The sequence below is a fragment of the Elgaria multicarinata genome, chromosome 4 (genome assembly GCF_023053635.1).
Source record: "Elgaria multicarinata webbii isolate HBS135686 ecotype San Diego chromosome 4, rElgMul1.1.pri, whole genome shotgun sequence".
Taxonomy (NCBI): Eukaryota; Metazoa; Chordata; class Lepidosauria; order Squamata; family Anguidae; genus Elgaria; species Elgaria multicarinata.
In genome coordinates this window covers 88,341,758-88,362,587 of record NC_086174.1, presented here as the reverse complement: position 1 = coordinate 88,362,587, position 20,830 = coordinate 88,341,758, and the positions used below count along the sequence as shown (strand labels likewise).

The following is a 20,830-nucleotide window of genomic DNA, read 5'->3' as shown; positions in this document are numbered from 1 at the left end:
ATGAATCGAGGAAAATTTGACTTGCAAGTGATCTTATTTTGGGGGAAATACATTAAATTTGTAAAAATTTAGAAGCGATTTAGGGAAATTAATTGGTTTGCCTTCTGTGAAACAAATATTTTTGTACATATGCTATGTGGGGTCAAATATGTGGTTTGGCATTTGGGCATCAGGCCCAACCCCTGCCATGTATTCAGTTTCTTGGGCAGGTTACTTATCCTTTGTCCACACAACAGCCATTTTGTATCTTGCCATGCCCCCCTTGATGGCAGGCTTTTTGTGGTGGTGCTCATGATACTTCCTTAAATTTCCAGATGTGCCCAGAGGCCAAAAAGGTTAGTGACCCCTATTCTAGGGTATGCTATCAATAAGTGTGAGTATATTCTAGGACATACTATCTAGGCCCAACAAACCAGACCAGCATTAACTGTACATTGGATGTGCGCTCTAAGATTCTATGTAACATGTGCAGGGGTTCTTCACTAGTCCAACTGATGTGGAAAAGGTACCTTAAATCATAAGAGATTTGGAAGAGGAAGAAAAACACTGCATAAAACCAGTGCAACAGGGCATAATGAATAACTGAACAATGCAGGCTCTTATTTTAACAGAATAACAAAACATTCTATGAAAATTAGTAGGCATGAACTTTACATCAAATAGTGTAATACTTGGTTGTTACAATCCTTCCCAAGTCCTCAAATAATGTGTATAAGTTTCCCAGAGTAGAATATTATTGAAGATGCAAGTATGGGAATGAAAGCGATGGTTCTTTCCCTGTTCTCACTATGGAATTTTGCAGCTTGAAGACAGATTCTACTGACATAACACTTATTAAAATAGAAAGAATTAAAAGCATTTCATGAATCAGAAAATTAAAGTAGACATTAAATATTGCTATACCTATGAGATGCAAACCCCCTCACTCTTAGCCCTATTCTAATCAAATGATATAGTAACTTCAGAGAAGGAAAAAAAACACCACACAACAAATACTTCTGAACATCATAGCAAAATCATCCAGTGTGTTTTATTTTAGGTAACAGCCAAGAAATCTGACTTTGATTCAATATGGCTTTCTTTTAATGTAAAGGCTGCATATACCCACAGTTAAATCCATCAACCATAGAGTATCTTCCAGGTACTGCTTTAGATTAGCAGGACGGCGTTAGAACACTGCTTCCATTGAAGCTTTCAGGCTGAGTTTACAGGAGATACATTTTTAAAATTTTGATTTAGAATATTTTATATTTTTATATGAAAACATACAAATTATTATTTTATACATATGCTACATATAAAACTTATTGTAACTAGTGACGGTACCTTTGATTGGTTAATTATGCTTTTGCATAATGGGAAGACGCAGTTTAGGGCTTCAGCAGAAATAATGAAGAGCTATACTTTTGTATCTAAGGATAAAAATCTTATTTAAAATAACCAAGCCATCTCCCCCCTCCCCCTTAAAGATACAAAGATCAGGTCTTAAAGTACATTCATAAAACAAAGAAAAAAATTCTCCCTGAGATTACCAGCGTTGGTTACATTATGGTAATCTTGGAATTAACAGCAACAGCATCAACAAAAGTATATAAACCAGATTTGCCAGAGTATTACATCTTTTCTGCCAGAGAACTTGTACAACTGTAAGACAGGTGTAATAAAGTGGAAAATCGGGCACTCTCCATATGAAAAAGGTCATGTGGTCCCTGGCTTCCATTTTATAATGGAAGAAGGAGCATCTTTCTTTGTAAGTTAAGTATGCAGGAGCTCTAATGAAAAATTTACATGCTTCATTATGCATAATTGGTTTAGCACGATTTTTTTTTTTGTAAAGCCTGAGTTTTGCCCAAAGGATGAAAATGTCCTCAAAATGCAGATTTCCATAAATGATTCTTCATTTATACAGCATTACATAGTGTAGTATCCCAGATATTCTAAAGAGCATTGTCTTTGTAGGTATTTATAAAACATTTATGACAAAAAAATCTGATGAAATTCAACATTAAAATATAGTAATTATAATTACTAGAGGGCAGATCAATTGTAGACAAGAAATAAGGATGCCATTTTTCTTACTATGATCTTAAAACCACTCACCTCTATAGGCCATCAAGCTATTCTACTATAAACTTATTTATTTTGCATTCTTCAACACTTTTAAAGTAAACACAATTCTCAAAGTCAGTTCTACAAGATAACTCAATAAAAACAGGATTTCAACATCTTGCCACAGTCTGTTTGTTTTTTTAAAACTGTTGACAGTTTATTTTGATATACAATAACCATGCAATTGATTGCATTTGGGGAAGGAGACAGGAGGGGAAAGCCTTTCCTGAAACCAAAGAAAATACATATTTATAGGAAAAGCAGAGGGGAAGCTTTAAGTTTCTTCTATGAAAATTTATTATGCAGTAATTACAAAGTTTAAATACTTTTTCATTTTAAATAAAAATAAGTGTCGTTAAGCACGTTTATATTACCATGTCAAGTGATTCCAACAAATATCACATAAAATACAGTGCATTTTCAAATCAGAGAGACAAATACTTTCTCATTCACAGTGTTTGACATATTACAGGAAAGCATGTTCACGTAAGGGTTTATTTTAAGGTCATGCTCTTATGAACAGTCCACACCACGCTGTGCCACACACAAAAATAATCTCTCAGAATGTGAAGTAACGGGCAAACCATTCCTGGCGTTGTGGATCTGGTGAAGCCATTGGAGAAGCTTCAGTCTGAGGAGGGCTAAATTCGTAAAGAGAAAAGACAGGTTTAACCCACAACCAACAGTGAAAGTGCAAAAGGCCTGGAAAAAGCACAGAGAAGCCGATTCACAGCACACAATCAATGTTTGTAATTCAAGTACCACATTTCAGTAGCTCAGGATGCCGTTTAATGCCCCTTTCTACCTTTGATCATCCACTCCATTGGAGAGCATCAGCAGCACAGACAAACTCACTAAGCCACATGACAGGGTGGAAAAATAGTACTTTTGGAAAAAAAGAAAAGAAAAAAAAAGAATGGGGTTGCTGCTTTTCTTTAAAAATAAGTGTTGTGGGTAAAAGTGTTTTTGGAAGATCCTCTTTTAGCATCCTTTTCTTCTGGTCACTAGTTGTCAGAAGTATGATGCAAGCATCATATTCTTAAAGACGTGCTGAACAAGGACTAGTCAATAACTGAATAATTACATAATTTAAATCTTAAGTAACTCCGACTGAATTATTGTAGTTGCATGCAGATGGAGCTGAATACATAATTACAAGGAATTTAGTGCAAAACAAGCACACTTTTCACCCACAAATAATTTCCCAATAAACCTGTATGATGTAATCTCTATATAAATTTTAATGCTTTAGAAAAATGAAATTCTTTGGTTAGAAAAACAAAGAAAATAATCCCTACCGTTCTGAGGGCAATACAAGGCACGAAATAATTTGCAATGGAAACTCCAGCATCACAATCCATGATTTCATGCACATGCATGTTAGTGACGTCTGAGTATACATGCATACCACATGCATAGGGAAAAATAAGGAACATTATACGTTACAGGAACTCAGCTTTGCCTTTATTAATAATATGCTGTTACTTTGTAATCTTACTAGTCTATCCCCTGCCCCCAGCTTTTGTAGGTAGCAATGAAGATGAATGAAAAAGCAGGATGGAGAAGGGATTTACTCTCTCCAGAATATGAAGAATTGTTTTGTCTGGTAGTAAAACCCATTCCACCACTTGTTAAAGCAAAGCTAAAATTGGGCATTTTAATGCTGAAGCATAGCATTAAATGACACCTAAAACATGCACTTATTCTAAGCTTGCTTTCAAAAAAGATTTTTTTTTCTGAAGTAAGGAAGGAATAAACCACCACACATTTATCTAACACAGTAAACAGTTTTGTCAGGTAACAACCACTATTACACAATATTGAATTTTAATATGGGGATTGTAACATGTTCTTAAAGAACAGCTAGTAATAACACATACTTTTCACACAATTGTTCATAAATGTAAACAATTGAAAACACATGAATCCTATTGATAGTCTAGCTCCTTAAAAAAATGAAAAGAAGGGTTCAAGACTTATTAGGCAGGGGGAATCACATTTCAACAAGTTTTACAATAAAAAAGGGATACTGTAAAGAGGTTTAAAATATAGTGCGAAAATTAAAATTCCAAAGTAAGATTTGTACTCCTGTGTTGTCATTCTTAAGACAGGTGGGGTTCAGCTAAAAAAGAAATCCATTTTTTTCTAGGTTAGGAAAAACAAAAACTGGTGAGGCAGTGCTCACCTCAAAACCGTCTTGGGCTCTTTGGGTGGTATTGGCTGTGGAAGTGGCCTGCTGCTGTTGAACTCAATATCGTGGATGGGTGAATTAGGAATAGGGTCCAGGCGGTTAGCATGTCCATTGCCCACTCCGCTAGATTCCAGAGCACTTAGATTGGGGACACTCACAAACCTGTTTGCTGATTTATCATTCTTCTTCTTTTGCTGCATTAAAAATAACAAATGTAAGGAAGGGCCTGTAAAAGTGAGGAAATTGCTGGGTGCTATTTTTTAAATGTTTCTTTGATTTACCTGGAAGTTAGGTTTGGGGGGATCATTTATTTATTGCAGTGTTACTTCCGCTGAATTTATACCATTTCTCTGGAGGGATATGAAAGCTAAATGATTCAGCCCATTTACTGCAATGTTAAGGTGTCTATTTTAGCTTTAAATAATGTTGGCAGATTTAGTCTGAGCACAGATTATTCTTGAAGAATAACGGAAGCTGCCTTTCTGTTAACACTTAACATGATAGGTGCTAATTCAGTACCAACTGTTCAAATATAACAGGAGAATATCACTGAGAGAGGAAAAAACACCCCCTATTATTTCAGCCACTTCTCCAGTCTGATACAATTAAATAGAAAACTAGACAGAAAGAACCTTCTGATCCAGTAAATTTCACTCCTAAGGGAAAATTAAAGTGGAAATGAAATTAAAACTATGGAAGTATATAATCTGTTTAAAATCTTCATTTTCATCTATATTATTTCTCTGGATTACAAATTCTTATGACAAATGTAATCTTAAATTCATTGAAGAGAGTGTAGCAAGGGTTACCCTATTGGTTCCAATCTTCATGCATTCAGCCAAGATCACTGAAAGCTTGGTGGTGGAGTGGTATGAATTGCTTTCTTCTACATGTGCAGAAACAGTCTCCTGATCACGGAGCCCAGTTTGTGAGATTCTTCTCCCTCAAAAAATAGCTGTGAGAATCATATGAATTGAGCCTCTCTGTGCTTCCAGATGAAAGGCTCCTAGCATTTCCAATCAAAAAGCATTGTGTATCTTATTCCATCTTTTCCTCCATAACATTTCCTTTTTGTAAGGAAAAAAGACAAAAGTAACAGTGGGAAAACATGGAATGGTTACAAATGGAAGAAAACATAATTTGGATTCCATGTTTGAGTGATTGCAGCACAAATGCCTCATCTGGAACCACCCACTAGCCAGCATACCAGCCAGCATAGCAAATGGTGGGGGATGATAGGAACTGTAGGCCAAAACATTGAATTTTTTTAGATTACAGCAAACATCATTGACTGACAATGCTAGGAGACTGGAAGCACTGTCATCTAGATTCTTTGTAAAAAGTGCATGACTAAAGGAGTATTATTCTAGCCTTTTGCCAGAAAGTAAAAAATGATATTTCCTTCCACTAGATGGCAGACTAATAAAGATTCATGTCTGCCATCTAATAGAGTGAAAAACTTTTACTACCGTATTTCTTCGATTGTAAGACGCACACTAATTTCAGCACCACCAACAGAAAAAAAGCTTTGATTCTAATAATAATAATCGCACCTGCGATTCTAAGACGCACCCCGTTTTTAGAGATGTTTATATGGGGAAAAAAGTGTGTCTTAGAATCGAAGAAATACGGTACTTGAAATACATATGAACTGGTGAGGTTGCTGATAATATTTTAGCACAAACCATTTATCATAACAGGCATGATAGCTAGGGAAAAGACATTTGGATCCCATGTAACAACTTAATAATGGCTGCATATTCCATGCACAATGGAATTGACATCTGGAAAGGGCCTAACTGATCAAATTGCAAAAAAGACAATGGGTTGAATTGAGACTTGTCTGTCTGCAAATGGAAAGGGCTCCAGTGGAGACTCCGGCTGGTGAATAGGAGAGGAGGCAATTGTTGCTGATTTTTCCATCCCCCTGCAGTCCCCAGTGCCACCTCCCAACCTGTTGAGAGGCTAGTAGTAATCATGGCTGTATATTACCTCCAGAATCAGAGGCAGTATGCCTGTGAATACTAGTTGCTGGGAAACCTGAGTGGGAGGGTGCTGTAGCATTCGTATCCTGCTTGTTGGACTAGACAAGTCTTTTGTCTGATCCAGCATGGCTCTTCTTATGTTCTTGTTGTAGAGGGTCCCCAACCCTTTGGAGCAGATTTTCAAAAGACATAGAGGGTTGCAGGAGGAAAGGTGAATCGATGAAACTTGCCTCCCTTTCCTTCCACCTACGGGAGTGTCCAGGCAAACCTGGATTCAACCCTAACCATGTGTAGGAGAAAAGAACCCTCAGAGGCCTGCAGTAATGGGACAAACATCTTATCTGAAATTAACTTTAACAAGCTCTAGAAAAACATTTGATGGCTCATCACTGCATATAATTAGAATGTGAGTGACTGTTCAACTGGACCTTCTGCAAAGCTTGATTTTCAAAGGGAATATTGGAAATCGCAAACCAAAAAGACAGCTACACATTTGGATAAGATTCCCAATGCATTGCAAGGAAATTCTTTATCAAGGGAAAAGTTTCTGTAAAAACAAATATAAAATCAAACACTCTAAAAGACAACAGCTAATATGATATAGTCCATTAAACAAATAAAATAGTATCTGACCCTAATATACACAGTGCATAGAGCTTCTGAGCTTAATGTTTAAACAATTTTTAACACTAATTACAATGCACTACATACAAAAACATCACAACTCAAAGTATGGCAGTGATGAAAACATGAACATTTCACTTTAAAAAAAAAACTCACTGTATCGACACTGATGGGCATATATATCCACCTGTACAGCTGTCTTTAGGAGTTTGGATATCCCCCCTACCCCCGTTTGGCTATTATTGCACCTTTCTTTTTGTGTAATATCAGCAATCACTTCCCCCCTGTTTAACAGTAAAGCTATGATACCTACCTTCACTAGAGGGTTAATAACACCAACATTAGGACTTGCATTAAACACTTTGTTGAAGTTAGTCTCTCTATTGACTAGTTCCAGTTGATAGAATTTTTTGTCATCCTAATAAAGAACAAAAATAAAAGTTCATATTGTTTCAAGCATATTCAATAATTCACAATTATATTTCTACATCAGGTGTCTTGGAATATCAAGCGCAGTACAGCAATCCAACTTTGTCCCATACCATGGACATTTTCACTTAGTCTCTTATTTCATTGATAGTTGTGCATGTGGTTATATTGCCTTTCCTAATTTTCTAAACATCTTTTGTCCCAATCCACTTTGCTGTATTGCACCTTAGCAGATCATGTTACTCTCTGCCACAGAAAGCGAAAACCACCAGCGGAGAAGCCCCCACAACGGGGCTGTAAGAGGTTCCTGATTTTCTGTCACCAACTGTGACCTTGTGCTAGTATCAAAAGTCTAGCAAACCATATCAGCAGTTATACGCTGGGTCTGCACAACACGATAGTCAATGGTGAGGTAATAAACAGTTGTTTATTAAGGGGGTACTCTCCACAGGACATGATACTAATCAACTGTGATATGGATTAGGATCACTGTTGAGTTGCCTGTCAGACCAAGCTGAGTTGACTCACTCATCCCCCACCCTCTCTCCCTGCTTCAGTCCTCCCGCTAGTATCCCATCAGCCATTGTTGTTGAAAAACTATCTTGCCGGCTGGACTAGAGCAGCCACCGCCACTTTGACCAGTCTTGTCTTGAGACTCAGTGGCTGACGAAATAACCAACGGTGGCAAATGAAATAACCACACAACATGATCCAAATAGCCAACTCTGCACAGTGTTGGTTATTTGCATTGGTTATTTTGGCCAAATAACCAACCGTTGGCTAAAAAACTCCACATGATAATCCATGGTGGTTTAAATAACCAACTGTCGACTATTTAAACCACCATTGGTTATCGCATTGTCCTAACCCAATCACAGTGACATAATAGACTCAGAGGAATTGGCGTCTCAGAAGCCAGCTTAAGAAGGTGGTGAGGATGGGCAATCGCCAGGGCTCATCACTCCCAACAGCACTGCCACTCTCATATTATACAGAACACCCAAGAAGTTCAGAGGTACCATAATAAAATTCTCATTTCGCACTCCCCACTATTTCCATCTTATGGAAGCCCACTGGGGATCCTTTTTCGTGGCCCCCCAAATTCTGATGGCAGCACTGGAAACTTTAATTTTTTTTTAGGGAATGCATGAAAATTATTTCAACATTAACAAAAGTTATCTTTTACTCCAAATGAGTCACATTTGTATTTGTAGTGTAGATGTTTACAGAGTGGTAAAACAGTAGCCCCCTTCTTTAAATTCATTTGGGATTGAGTATGATCTACAGTGTAAAAGTGTGTGATTTGGGGTATCAAGTTCAATGCAAGCGCTCTTTTTTAAGTGGCTTGTGGATTGCAGAGACAGAACAAAATTTAACTATTTTAAGGAATGAATTATTTCATGGCTAGGACCAGGAAAACAATTTTTAAAAATTGAGCCATTGTTCTTTAAGAATACAAAAGGAGATTAAAGGTTAACTGGAATACCTATAGTTTATGTAACTGAGTTAAAAAATAATTCAAAGTTACTTTTTTCTTCTTCTTCAGAGGTATGTGATTTGTAGAATTACTACTGTCTATTGATTTTGTAACTTTTAAGTCTCCTTTGACAGGGCTTTATTTTTTTTAGAAGATTAGAAAAGGATTATTAGCTTTTGGCATGCTCATAACAAAAGAGTTCTATGCTGTCTTACAATCAGTTTCTTTATCAGCTGATCCCTCTCAGCAATCAGGTCTTTCAATTCTGCAATAAGCTGCAAGTCTTCTGGTCTTGATTCTCTGTTCTGATATTTTTCTTCCATTTCTTCTAAACTTTATAGGAGACAAAAACATCACCCATGGATTAATAATAGCTCCAATTTCAAATGCAATCCCCAAAAATCATACAAACCAACTCAATTAAGGAATATAAGCTTCTACATACAAGTAGGTCTCTTCCATTGTCAGCTACAGTAAAGGAAATAGCTTTTTGAGCTTGCTGATTTCCATCTGTCATTTGGAAGTGACAGTAGAGTTACAATAAATAAAACTAAAATAAATCAGATGATGTGTAAGACAGTATCAAAGTAATGGCTGAGAAACAATTTAGCACAAGTAGTATAAACATCACAACATAAAATAGCAATTAAGACAAGAAAACTATGAAAAGGTTTTACACAGAGAGTGAAGAAGCATTAAAGGAGAGAATGGAAATAAGTACACCAATTTACAGAACAGATGTATAGAAAACCCTGGAAAATAAAGCCTTGTCTTTGTAGAAAGGTTAGTAACTTCTGAATACAACTACAGATTGCTATTTGGTATTTAATCATTTTTCAAGTTTTGAACAGGTATGTGGAGGCAGTTTTGGGGTGGATGATGGTGAACAAAGTGAAGCTAAATCCAGACAAAATGGAGGTCTTGCGAATCTGCTGATCTGGATGGAGGTGTGCACCTTGTCTTAGATGGGGTTGCACTCCCCTGAAGAATCAGGTATGCAGTCTGAAGGTGCTTCTGTATCCCATGCTCTCAATGGAGGCACAGGTGACATCAATGGCAACCTCATCACTTTTTACCAACCTCAGCTGTGGCCTTATCTAGAGAAAGTGGACCTTGTCTCTGTAACATGCTCTGGTTACATCCAACTAGATTACTGCAATGTACTCTATGTGGGCCTGCATTTACAAGTGGTTCAGAAACTATAATTAATACAGAATACAACAGCAAGTGTTCAGAAAATATTACACAAATTCTGTACTAGTTGCACTGGGTGTCTGTTTGTTTCTGGACCCAATTTAACATGCTGAGTTTGGCTTCTAAAGACCTTAATACTTTAGAACCACATTATCTGAAGGACCACTTGCACCCATACAAACCTGCCCAGGCTTTACTGTCAACCACTGAGGCATTGCTTTCTGGCCTATCTATAAGAGATATTTGGCTAATGGCTACCAGGGACAGGGATTTTTCCGCGGTGTCTGTGTATTTACATGGAACTCTGTCCCCCAGGAAATATAAAAGTATTCATCTTTGGAAACTTTAAAGAAACAATTTAAAACATTTTTATTTCAGTCTATTTATTAATTGCTGTTGCTCTTTTAACTGCTACTGTATTTTATGAAATCTTTTACACCATCTTTAAGGGACAACTGTGACCTAAAGGTGGTGTATAAACCAAGTAATAAATAATTGATTAATGAAAAGTTCCACATCCTTGAACAGCGGCAATCAGGTTCATAATATTAATTTTTAGATAATCATAAACCGAAGGGGCAGTTCACACATGGCCTAGGCATTGTTGGGGGGACGGGACATAGGAGTGAGCTAAAGCTTCCATGACTGGGCTGTGAACCTACCCTAAGCTATCATCATCAATTGTGTCTAGAAAATACTTTCTTCAAGAATCTAGAATGCTCCTTGGGACTTTCAGGAAAGGCTGTGGAATTAAAGGTAGGAAAAATACATTTCCCAAACCATTGAATCAGGTAGTTAGCCAGACCAAACTGCCCTTCATAAAGGAACTTGGACCATACGTAACTTACTGTTTCAAAGGAACATTTCTACAAAAGTAGATAATTGACTTTGATCATACATTACTACCTAAGCTTTAGGCTCAGATGAATGACAGCTGATGAACAAGAGTTTATTCAGTCCAAGCACTGAGAAGATATCCCCTGGCTAACTGCTGTTAGTCAGCTTGTGTGCAAAGTTGAAAAGGGTGACATAGCTCTGATTTCATAACTCTGACAGCTTCAAAATATTCCTATTTGGTCATTTTTCCAAGGACAATTTTTCTCTCTCTGATAGTAAGAGCTTCTTCAACAAGCTACTAAAAATATCAAGATTACTTCAGGCAGGAGAGTAGTCTAATAAATGGAATTGGTGCAACTTATTTGGTAGGCAGAAACATATGGAACAAAGTGGTAGGCAGAAACATATGGAACAAATGTTATGCTCCATTTCCATTTTTATGACTTGTTGAATGGCATGTGCTTTATCCACAAAAGCTCATGCCATAATGTATTTGTTAGTCTTTAAAGGTAGTACAGAACTAACAAGCTATCCTTCCTGAATCTGAACATAAACATGTGAACAAAAAGAGTATAAAAACGTTCAGAACAGGGCTGGGAAACCTCAAAGGGCTGGGAATGGTGGTACTGGCCCTCTCTGAGACCACTAGGGAGCCACATTCCACTAGTGGAAGTGGCCACGGTGCTGGAATCCCAGAAATTGTGCAAGTAAACAAGGGTGCCCTGTTTCTCTTCAGAAACAGTGAGTCTGCTGGGAAACAGCACGCACCTCCGGCATGCCTTCTTTCTCAGCAGAATCAGGAGGTGGTTTTGGCAGCATGGCAGCGACAGGAGTGGCTGCACAAATGGGCTTGGTATGCCGCATATTAGTCACCCCTGGCCTTTAGTAACATACATGAAAATATCCTAATGAAATGCTGTGTTAAGGACAGTGTAGGAGAAGAGCAGTGACATGGATTTTACCCCCCAAAAAATTAGAATTGGAAAAATTTTCTATGGCTAATTTTCATTGGGTAATTTTCTTCGGAACATTTTCAGCTTGCATCAGATTTTCTGATGCTTTAGTTTTGCATGTTTATTTTACTTGTGTTTAGTAAACAACAAAGCTAAAAAAAAAACATGTTAATTTTTTTGTCTCCATACACCACAAGTATTTGGCGTGAAATATTTGAGGGGGGGAATTAAAGCACATTAATGTGATTTATATTATGTAGATTTTTTTTATTGGAATGCTTGGTATCAGGATGGGGAAGGCTGTACTAATTAATGTTAGCCACCCAAAGGACTGTGCATGATATGCTAACAACCACTCATCTATTTCAGTTCTCTTCCACTACTATTGTTGGGGCACTTTCAGTTTTGCTGTCGTTACTTATTGGTAACGACAATGTATGTATATTATTGACATGCATTCTCTCATGTACTTGCTTGGGATAATCACCTGAAAACATTAATTACAACTGTAAAACTGCCAAATTTGGCTAATATTGGCCCTGTTCAGACAACATGCTAAACCATGATGTTTAAGTGTTTGGGGCTAAACATTGTGGCTTAGCATGTCGTGTGAACCATTCCTAACCATGGTGGCTACAGAACCACAGTTTAAACACGCTCACTGTTCAGCTTAGTGTGTGGTCTGAACAGGCCCTTAGTATTTGCTATCGGCATCCATTCATTGTTGCTAATGAATGTGTGAAATGGAACATTTTCCACAGAAAAATAGAGCGCTAGAAAATTTCCTGCTCCACTGGAAAGTAGGTAGGGGTTTTGGGTGAGAGGGAGATGCTATTATATCCAGGGGGATTGAAGATAGGAGAACATTAAAATCAAGTCAATGTGGCAGTAATATAACCATGTGCGTTTCTACAGTCTTTCCAAAGATAGTATAGGCATGGTGAGGGACTGTGATTTGGCCTGCCTGGTCCACCCTCCCTGGTGGGCTTGCTTCACTTCTGTGATTACCTGATGTCTGCATATTTGAGGTCACATATAATATCCTAGAGTTGGAGGGGGAATTATAGGCTATCTAGTCTACCTCCCTGCTTGATGCAAGAAATCCAGCTATGTCATAGTCAGCTTGTGACTGACTATAATCCTGAGATCCTTTTCACGTTTACTACTGCAAAACCAGGTATCCCACATAGACAGGTTGTTTACCTGCAACTGTAGTTCTTCAAATGGTCATTTGGGTGTTCACACATATGGGCTCTGCACCTGCTCGGAGCCCCATTTGGGAAATGTCTATAGCTGAGGCATTTTTGGCAGGAATCTTCCCCACCATCCCCATGCATACATCCTACCTATTCCTTCAGTTCCTTGAGACCACCTCAGAACTGAGTGGATTCTTGGTACCAAGATTGAAATCTTATTGACACCAAAGTGGGTTGTCAAGTCCCTCCTGTCCTTCAGGAGGTGCTTAAAGAGAGCGCCCACTTTTTCCCACAGGAAAAATTGATAGTGCAATGTTGCCACTTGATAACTACTTATGTGAGGTTCCCCCTTTGGAAGAAGACAGAGGCAACAAAGGAGTTTAGCAGTTCTCCCTTCTGTTTTTTACCTATTAATATTTCACCATCCTTACAGAGCAGCAGGCCTACAGCTTCCTTCATCCATACCTTTAAAAGCTGTTTTTGTTGCTCTTAGCATCCCTTACTAGTTACAGCTCATTCTGAGCTTTAGCTTTCTTGACACCATCCCTACAAGTCTGAGCTATTCATCTGTACTTGTCCTTGGTGACCTGTCCTTCCTTCTATTTCTTAAATATGTCCTTTTTTATTTTCAACTCCTTACTAAGCTTTTTGTGCAACCACATCAGCTTTTTTAGATCTCTTCTATTTTTCTTGCTCATTGGAATTGTGCTTAGGCCAGATCTGTGTGTTTACTTATTTGCTACAAATAGAACTGGTCTACAAAAGCAATTAACTAATGCAATAAAATTTGCTGAGCTGTACAATGCACAGAGAAAATAAGCATGTCAGAGATAAGAAATCTAATCATAGCTGTTTCCGAGATATGTTGGTTTTCTACATTCAGTGATTTTTTTTAATCTAGAAGAGCATTCAAGTATGCAAAGTAGTTTACCTATCACTAAACTATTCTTCCAAACATTTTTATAAGTTTGTACTGAAAGCTTGAATATATATTTATGCAAAAATAATAAAGAATTGACTGGAGAAATGTAAACTTTCTACCAAAAACGTTCTTTTTCTCCCCTTTCACTGCCCTGCAGGACAAAGAAAACAAGAAGACAAGACAGAGACAGAGATAAGGATAACTGACATGAAAGAGACCATGAGGATGGTGCAACCAAAGAAATTCAATCCAACACAGTTTTCAATGGATCAGTTTGCACAACCAAAACAAGCTACTATGGCTTAATCAAGCCATGGTGGCTTAATGTGAGCTGTGGCATGTGCCTGGCAGTGGATTGTCATGTTGTCCGATCCAGGCAGCATGGCCTGTTGGAGGATTAAACAACCCTCAAATACCCCATGGGCTGTTGTAGGGTTATTGTGAGGACCGTTTTACCCTACAGCAAGCCATGTTGTCTATATTCAGATGACACAGTAAGCAGCGGCTGAGTAGTGATTATGCTAATCGTGCCCTGTACATACCATGTCTCACAAGATGCCAGGGTGGCTTGTTTTGATCACATGAAGCAGCCCATTGTAAACAATCTTCAAGGCTTACAAAACACCTCCATATTTTGCCTAGCTGTTGCTCCATTGGTAATATGCTTAGAGAAGCTTGTCAGTTGTGGCGCCCTTTTTATGAAATTTCCTCCCCAGGGAGGCCTGCCTGGTGTCAACTTTGTCTCCCAGACTTCTAAAAGCTTGTAGACCTATACAGATGTACCCAGGAGTAGGTCCATTGAAGTAAATAGGGCTTACTTCTAAGTGGACATGAACAGAATTGCACTGTGTGTATTTTTCTCTCTTAATGTATTGTTCTTATATTTTATTTGTATATTCTATCTTGTTTTTATAAAACACAGTGAAAACTGCTGAAGGGTGGAATATAAAAAGTAAATAAATAAAATTTCTGAAAATGAGTACTGTAACTTTTTTGTTAAACAATTCATGAGTTATAGCATGGAAAAATGAAGATAAAGTTTTCACGTTTTAAAGAGGAGCCTTCTGGATCACATGGTAACGTGAAACCTTGGTAAGGTTTTAATAAAATTAAGTTTGTTTACCAAGAGTTCTGGTCGTTCCCAAACTGTGCTTGTTTATTACTATCATTTTAAATTTTGTTAACATTTTTTTAAAAACTCTGACCTCTTAACCCTTCCAATATGCTAAGAGTTGGGCATCTTATATTTTTGTTTCCTGTGGGTTCAATTCTGTATTCACTGTAGGTTTAAATGTTTTCAAAATTAGTAGATACACCAAGTAAGTCAGGCTTAGGCTTCTCATTCAAAAGTGCTACTACATATGTATGCCTCTCCAATATCAGTCATAATTTATTGAGTAAATTATAGATCACTCCACTTAAATGCAGCCCACATATGAAATTGTTTAATGTAATAAAACTTACGAAACTTGCAAAGCTGAATTAATTTCCTTGAGCAGTTCCTGGGTCTTATTAAAATCTGCCAGCATGCTTTGTTTCTCTCTGATGTGGTCTGCTGTCATGACATCCAGCTCTTTCTCATGTTTCTTGTTTAAATCTTGTTCATGCAGCCTGTTTAATTTATTTTATGTTAAAAAAAGTTATTCTTACATCAGTCAGCTTTGTTCATCTTGACTTCTTGCCATGTTTGTAAAGCCTTTTGCGCACAGTATCACTGATAAGTACTATAATATCTAATTCTACTATTTATGATTCTCTAACCTTCTAGCTTATTTCACTAAAACATCATCTCCTTTAATGCTTTATAAATAAACATTGAAATGTAAACAAAGTACACTTAACGGTATTTTAATTAACACAAATTAGAATCATAGACTAGTAGAGTCGGAAGGGGGTTACAAGGCCATCGAGTCCAATCCCCTTCTCAATGCAGGAATCCATCTCAAAGCATACCTGACAGATGGCTGTCCAGCTGCCTCTTGAATGCCTCTAGTGTGGGAGAGCCCACGACCTCCCTATGTAATTGGTTCCATTGTCGTACTGCTCTAGCAGTCAGAAAGTTTTTCCTGATGACTAGCTGGAATTTGGCTTCCTGTAACTTGAGCCCATTAGTCCGTGTCCTGCACTCTGGGATGACTGAGAAGAGATCCTGTCTGACAACCTATCAAGTATTTGAAGAGTGCTATCATGTCTACCTTCAGCCTTCTCTTCTCAAGGCTAAACATGCCCAGTTCTTTCAGTCTCTCCTCATAGAGCTTTGTTTCCAGACCGCTTATCTTACTTCTTGCCCTCCTCTGAATTTCCTCCAGCTTGTCTGCATCCTTCTTGAAGTGTGGTACTCAGAACTGGATGCAGTACTCAAGATCAGGCCTAACCAGTGCTGAATAGAGGGGAACCAGTACTTTGTGCGATTTGGAAACTATACTTCTATTAATGCATCCCAAAATAGCATTTGCTTTTTTCCCCAGACACATCACAGTGTTGCCTCATATTCAGCTTGTGATCTACAACAATTCCAAGATCCTTCTCGCTTGTAGTATTGCTGAGCCAAGTGTCTCCCATCTTGTAACTGTGCACTTGGTTTCTTTTTCCTAGGTGTAGAACTTGGCATTTATCCCTATTAAATTTCATCCTGTTGTTTTCAGCCCAGCGCTCCAGCCTATCAAGATCACTTTGAAGTTTGCTTCTGTCTTCCAAGGTATTAGTTATCCCACCCAATTTTGTGTCATCTGCAAATTTGATAAGCGTTCCCTGCACCTCCTCATCCAAGTCATTAATAAAAATGTTGAAGAGCACTCAGCCCAGGACTGCACCTTGCGGTACCCTGTTTGTTACCTCCCCACAGTTTGAGAAGGTACCATTGATTAAACACTCTTTGAGTCCGATTCTGTAGCCAACTGTGGATCCTAATAGATCTTCTATCTAGCCCACTTTTAACTAGTTTGCTGATCAGAATGGCATGTGGTACTTTGTCAAAAGCTTTGCTGAAGTCAAGATATATTATGTCCACAGCATTCCCACAGTCCACAAGGGAGGTTACCTGATCAAAGAATGAGATCAGATTAGTCTGGCAGGATTTGTACTTGACAAATCCATGCTGGCTTCCAGTAATCACTTCAAGGTGCTTACAGATTGACTTCTTTATAATCTGCTCCAAAAATTTCCCAGGGGGTGGATGTCAGATTTACTGGCCTATAGTTCCCAGGTGCCTTCTTTTTGAAGATAGGGACATTAGCCCTCCTCCAGTCGTCCGGCACTTCACCTGTCTTCCATGATTTTGCAAAGAGTTAGTTAAGAGTATACCTTACCAATAGCTAGAGTCTACATTGTGCAATTTGCAATGTCATGTGACAGTCCAAAAATTAAACTGTATGGTTCAATCAACTGACATGAAATGGATTTATATAGGTTCAGCAGTTTGAATCTGACTGCCTAAAATATTCTACATAAGTCTCAAAAAACCAAGTATTGTTCTTTGATAGTTTTAGGCTGCTTAATTAGAACATGTTACCTTGTATCACAAATATTCATACCTAATATGTTGGTTAGATTCACTACGTATTCTAAGAACCTCCTTCCCTTTGAACTCCAGTTCCTTGGTCAGTGCACTTATGTTCTCATGCAGTGAAAGTATCTCCTTATCCAATTCAGATATATGGTGGTCTCGATGCCTCACTTCATCCTGGAGATCTGATATCCGGCACACAAATTCTTTTTCCTGTTAAGCAAGTATCAACACTTTATAACACTCTAAAGTAAACAACACTTTATAACACTTATGCAGCACGCTTGCCTCTATTTGAATAAACAAACTACACTTGCCTGCTTTTATATTTCTACTCACTAGTTAATAGTTCAGATTAAATTTAGAAAGATTACAAGTAGGAATTTATAGGTAATTAGGGGGACCAATGGTTGTTCCCTCCCTTTACCGCTCTTCCTTTTCTCTGCAACAAATCAAATATGGCATTTTGGCACTAAAGGGAAGGCTGAACAATGATTATGGAAATGCAATTGGGCTTAACAAAGCTGTATTTGCTTCTTCTCAGACAACACAATTCCCAAGCCCTTTGCAAGCCCAGAGCTACTACCAGATACTACCCTCTATTGCCAGGGAAGTCCCCCAATAGCATGAGGGAAGCGCACATGCAAAACCTTAATATAGAGAGGATCCAGGGAAGGTACTGGGGATCATCCTGACTCACCTGCTATATTTCTGTAAGGTTAGGTGGTCTCTACCACTAGTATAAAACCTCGCCTACCTTGCATTTGACCATATTAAGCCACTTGGAATGTCTTGATATAATGGCTTGGATCCAGGCTTGGAAAGGTCTTGAATTCAAAAGAGGCTCCCACTGGCACAAGGAAGGGGTGGGCAGGAGGAGATTTTTTCCTATTGCCATTATGACCACTTGTGCTCTCTCCCTCCCACACTATTCTGGAGGATTCCCCAACCCCAAGAACAGATTTTCAGAGAGATGCAGGGGGAAAGGAAAATATCACATCCACTCCTTTTACTATGGGAGCATCCTGCGAGTGAAGTTCTATTCACTGGATCCAAGCATAGAGATGTTTTTATTTTTCAAAAAAAGTTTGGGAAAAGTAGAAAAATAAGCAATACATTTTTTAGTGCTCTTTACAGATCTAAGGTCAGTCTGTTTATTTAAGATAGTCTTCCTCAACATGATGCCCTCCAGATATTTTGGACTTCAGCTCCCATCAGCTTCAGGCAGAATGGCCAATGGTGAGGAATGCTAGGCATTGTGGTCCAAAACATTCACAGGGCATCAGTTTGGGGAAAGGTGCTTTAGTAACAAAGCAGCCTGTCTCTTTTTAAAGTTATTTTTTGTGTAACTTAATTAGCTCATAAAATTATCTTTGTATTTTAAACGTTTAAAAGTAAACTCAATAAATTTGTAATTATTGTCTGAATAAGATTAGAATTACATTTAATGACTGCTACAGCATCAGAAACACAGAACTCTAGAATAAAACCCAAGCTGTCAAGAATGCACAGCGGTGACTCTACACTAGGACCTGCAACAAAATGTTGTGGGGGTGGTTCTACTCTGTCTGGCATAGGGCCAATTCCAGTCACCTATTCCTCCCCTGCTGAGCCTGATTCTGTGTCTTGCTGCTGCTTCCCTGCTGTGCTCTCTCTGCTTGCTTGCTTGCTCTCTCTGTTTTCTTTCTTTCCCTCTCTCCCTCTCTTCCATATATCCATTGTCTCTCTCCTCCATGTCCTGTCTTCTTGCTCAGCTCCATCCCTGCCCACTTGGTTTCTTGAGTGTTATTACTCGAGGTCTATGGGAGCATTCTTCCAGATTGAGCCTTGTTCAGAATGCAGGGAAGTAGCCACAGAGCAGTTTTTCCATGCCTCTGGGTTCCCCTGAGCATGCTGATACCTACCTCCTAGGCTTAGGCCATTTTAAGCATTGACACTCACCCTGTGAAATTGGAAGATGGAATAAATGGCAAAAAGCATGAAGCTAGTACCTTTGAAAAGTTAGTTATGTATTAAAAGGTATACTAGAGAGGTTATATTTTTTACTTAGTAAGAACAAATATTCTGTGCCCTAATTAACTATTTTGGCTAATACAGAAGAAACGTACCTGGTGCCTGCTGAGCTCTATGCTTCTTTCAAGCTCCATTTTAGCAGCTGCTAGTTCTTGTTGGTGACTATGCCGTAGCTGATCAATTGCTGCAGCATGTTGATGATTTAGTTCTGAGCGCAAAGACGCTGGGAGATACAAATACACAGTTTTTTTGATTTTTAAAAAAAAACAGCTCTACAAATAGTAAAAAAAACCACCACAACCCCTATATGCATACATTCATTACTTTGCGAAATGCCTAAAATCCTAGCTTTTAGCAAATCTGTTTTAACAAATGTATTTTCCTGTTATTTTCCAACCTTCAGTTGGAAAATATTAAGTATTGTCATACAATCAATAAAAGGAAATGCTTAATTTGCATTTTGGCACCTTTTTATTAAAACATAATAATATTTAATAAAAAGGTGCCAAAATGCAAATTAAGCATTAGAAAGCTTGCAGAATTAGGACCTTTCCAGGTCTGCTTTAGTTTGTTGTGGGCAATCTAAATACATACAACATTTTCTTGACAATCAGCATTGTTTTATTGTTAGAAAAATGTGAGCGATTTCTTGTCAGTACTTCATGGAATGTAGCTGCATATGTATCACCTGTGATATTTATAAAAAGCAACACAGCTTTTCCCTTCCATGCCTATATTATTTTTTGTGATCCTTTAAAGTTTTTCAATCATTTATGTGCTTTTTTATGTACCACACAAGCAGGGAAAGGCTGATACAGCCCTTTGAAAACATAAGCACCAGTAAAGTGGTTTGTACAGGGACACACAATTCTCATGGGGGAGGAGTCTATAGCAATATTGATTCTGGAATGAAGCTAGTGGGGGTTCTATATGAAAGGAAGAAAAGTGTACATTTTCATTTACTTTAAAAGGCATATCACTCCTTTAGCAACATTGCATCTGCAAGGTATTGCATTTGAGTTAGTCTTCAGTTTCATCTTATCAACATCTACTCTTCCAGTATCCATGAGTTTCAACTTAAACATGAGTGAGTCAAGTTATGTGTCATTTCTGTTTTGCTCTTTGCTGTCTTGACATTAACCATGTTTCCCCTGCTTCTCCAGGAATTGGGGGAAGAAATTTGTTTTGTTTTTTACTCCCCACCCCACCGACACACACCACCGTATGTGTATAATTACACTGTATTAATATGCCACACACAATTCAATAAATCTTTTTTGAGCAGTATGCTTCATGAGTTATTAATTAATTATACTGATACCACTTTTCTTGTTTCCCAGTGGGCCCGTTTTGGTTCAGTTTCTGTTGGCATGGGGGCACTGAGTTTGCTAATAG

The 20,830-nt window shown here is 38.1% G+C and overlaps 1 protein-coding gene across 1 annotated transcript in view; it reads right to left on the bottom strand.

Moving 5' to 3' along the window:
- Positions 1 to 2,388: 2,388 nt before the first annotated feature.
- The window catches only part of FAM184A (family with sequence similarity 184 member A), an 87,432-nt gene continuing 68,990 nt past the window's right edge, over positions 2,389 to 20,830 (bottom strand). The window contains exons 12-18 of the mRNA XM_063124734.1: positions 19,531 to 19,658; positions 17,451 to 17,635; positions 15,382 to 15,528; positions 9,031 to 9,148; positions 7,223 to 7,327; positions 4,295 to 4,494; positions 2,389 to 2,750 (exon numbers count right to left, since the gene is read on the bottom strand). Coding sequence (XP_062980804.1) covers positions 2,669 to 2,750; positions 4,295 to 4,494; positions 7,223 to 7,327; positions 9,031 to 9,148; positions 15,382 to 15,528; positions 17,451 to 17,635; positions 19,531 to 19,658 — 965 coding nt within the window. The 3' untranslated portion in view covers positions 2,389 to 2,668. The remainder of the gene's footprint in view (positions 2,751 to 4,294; positions 4,495 to 7,222; positions 7,328 to 9,030; positions 9,149 to 15,381; positions 15,529 to 17,450; positions 17,636 to 19,530; positions 19,659 to 20,830) is intronic.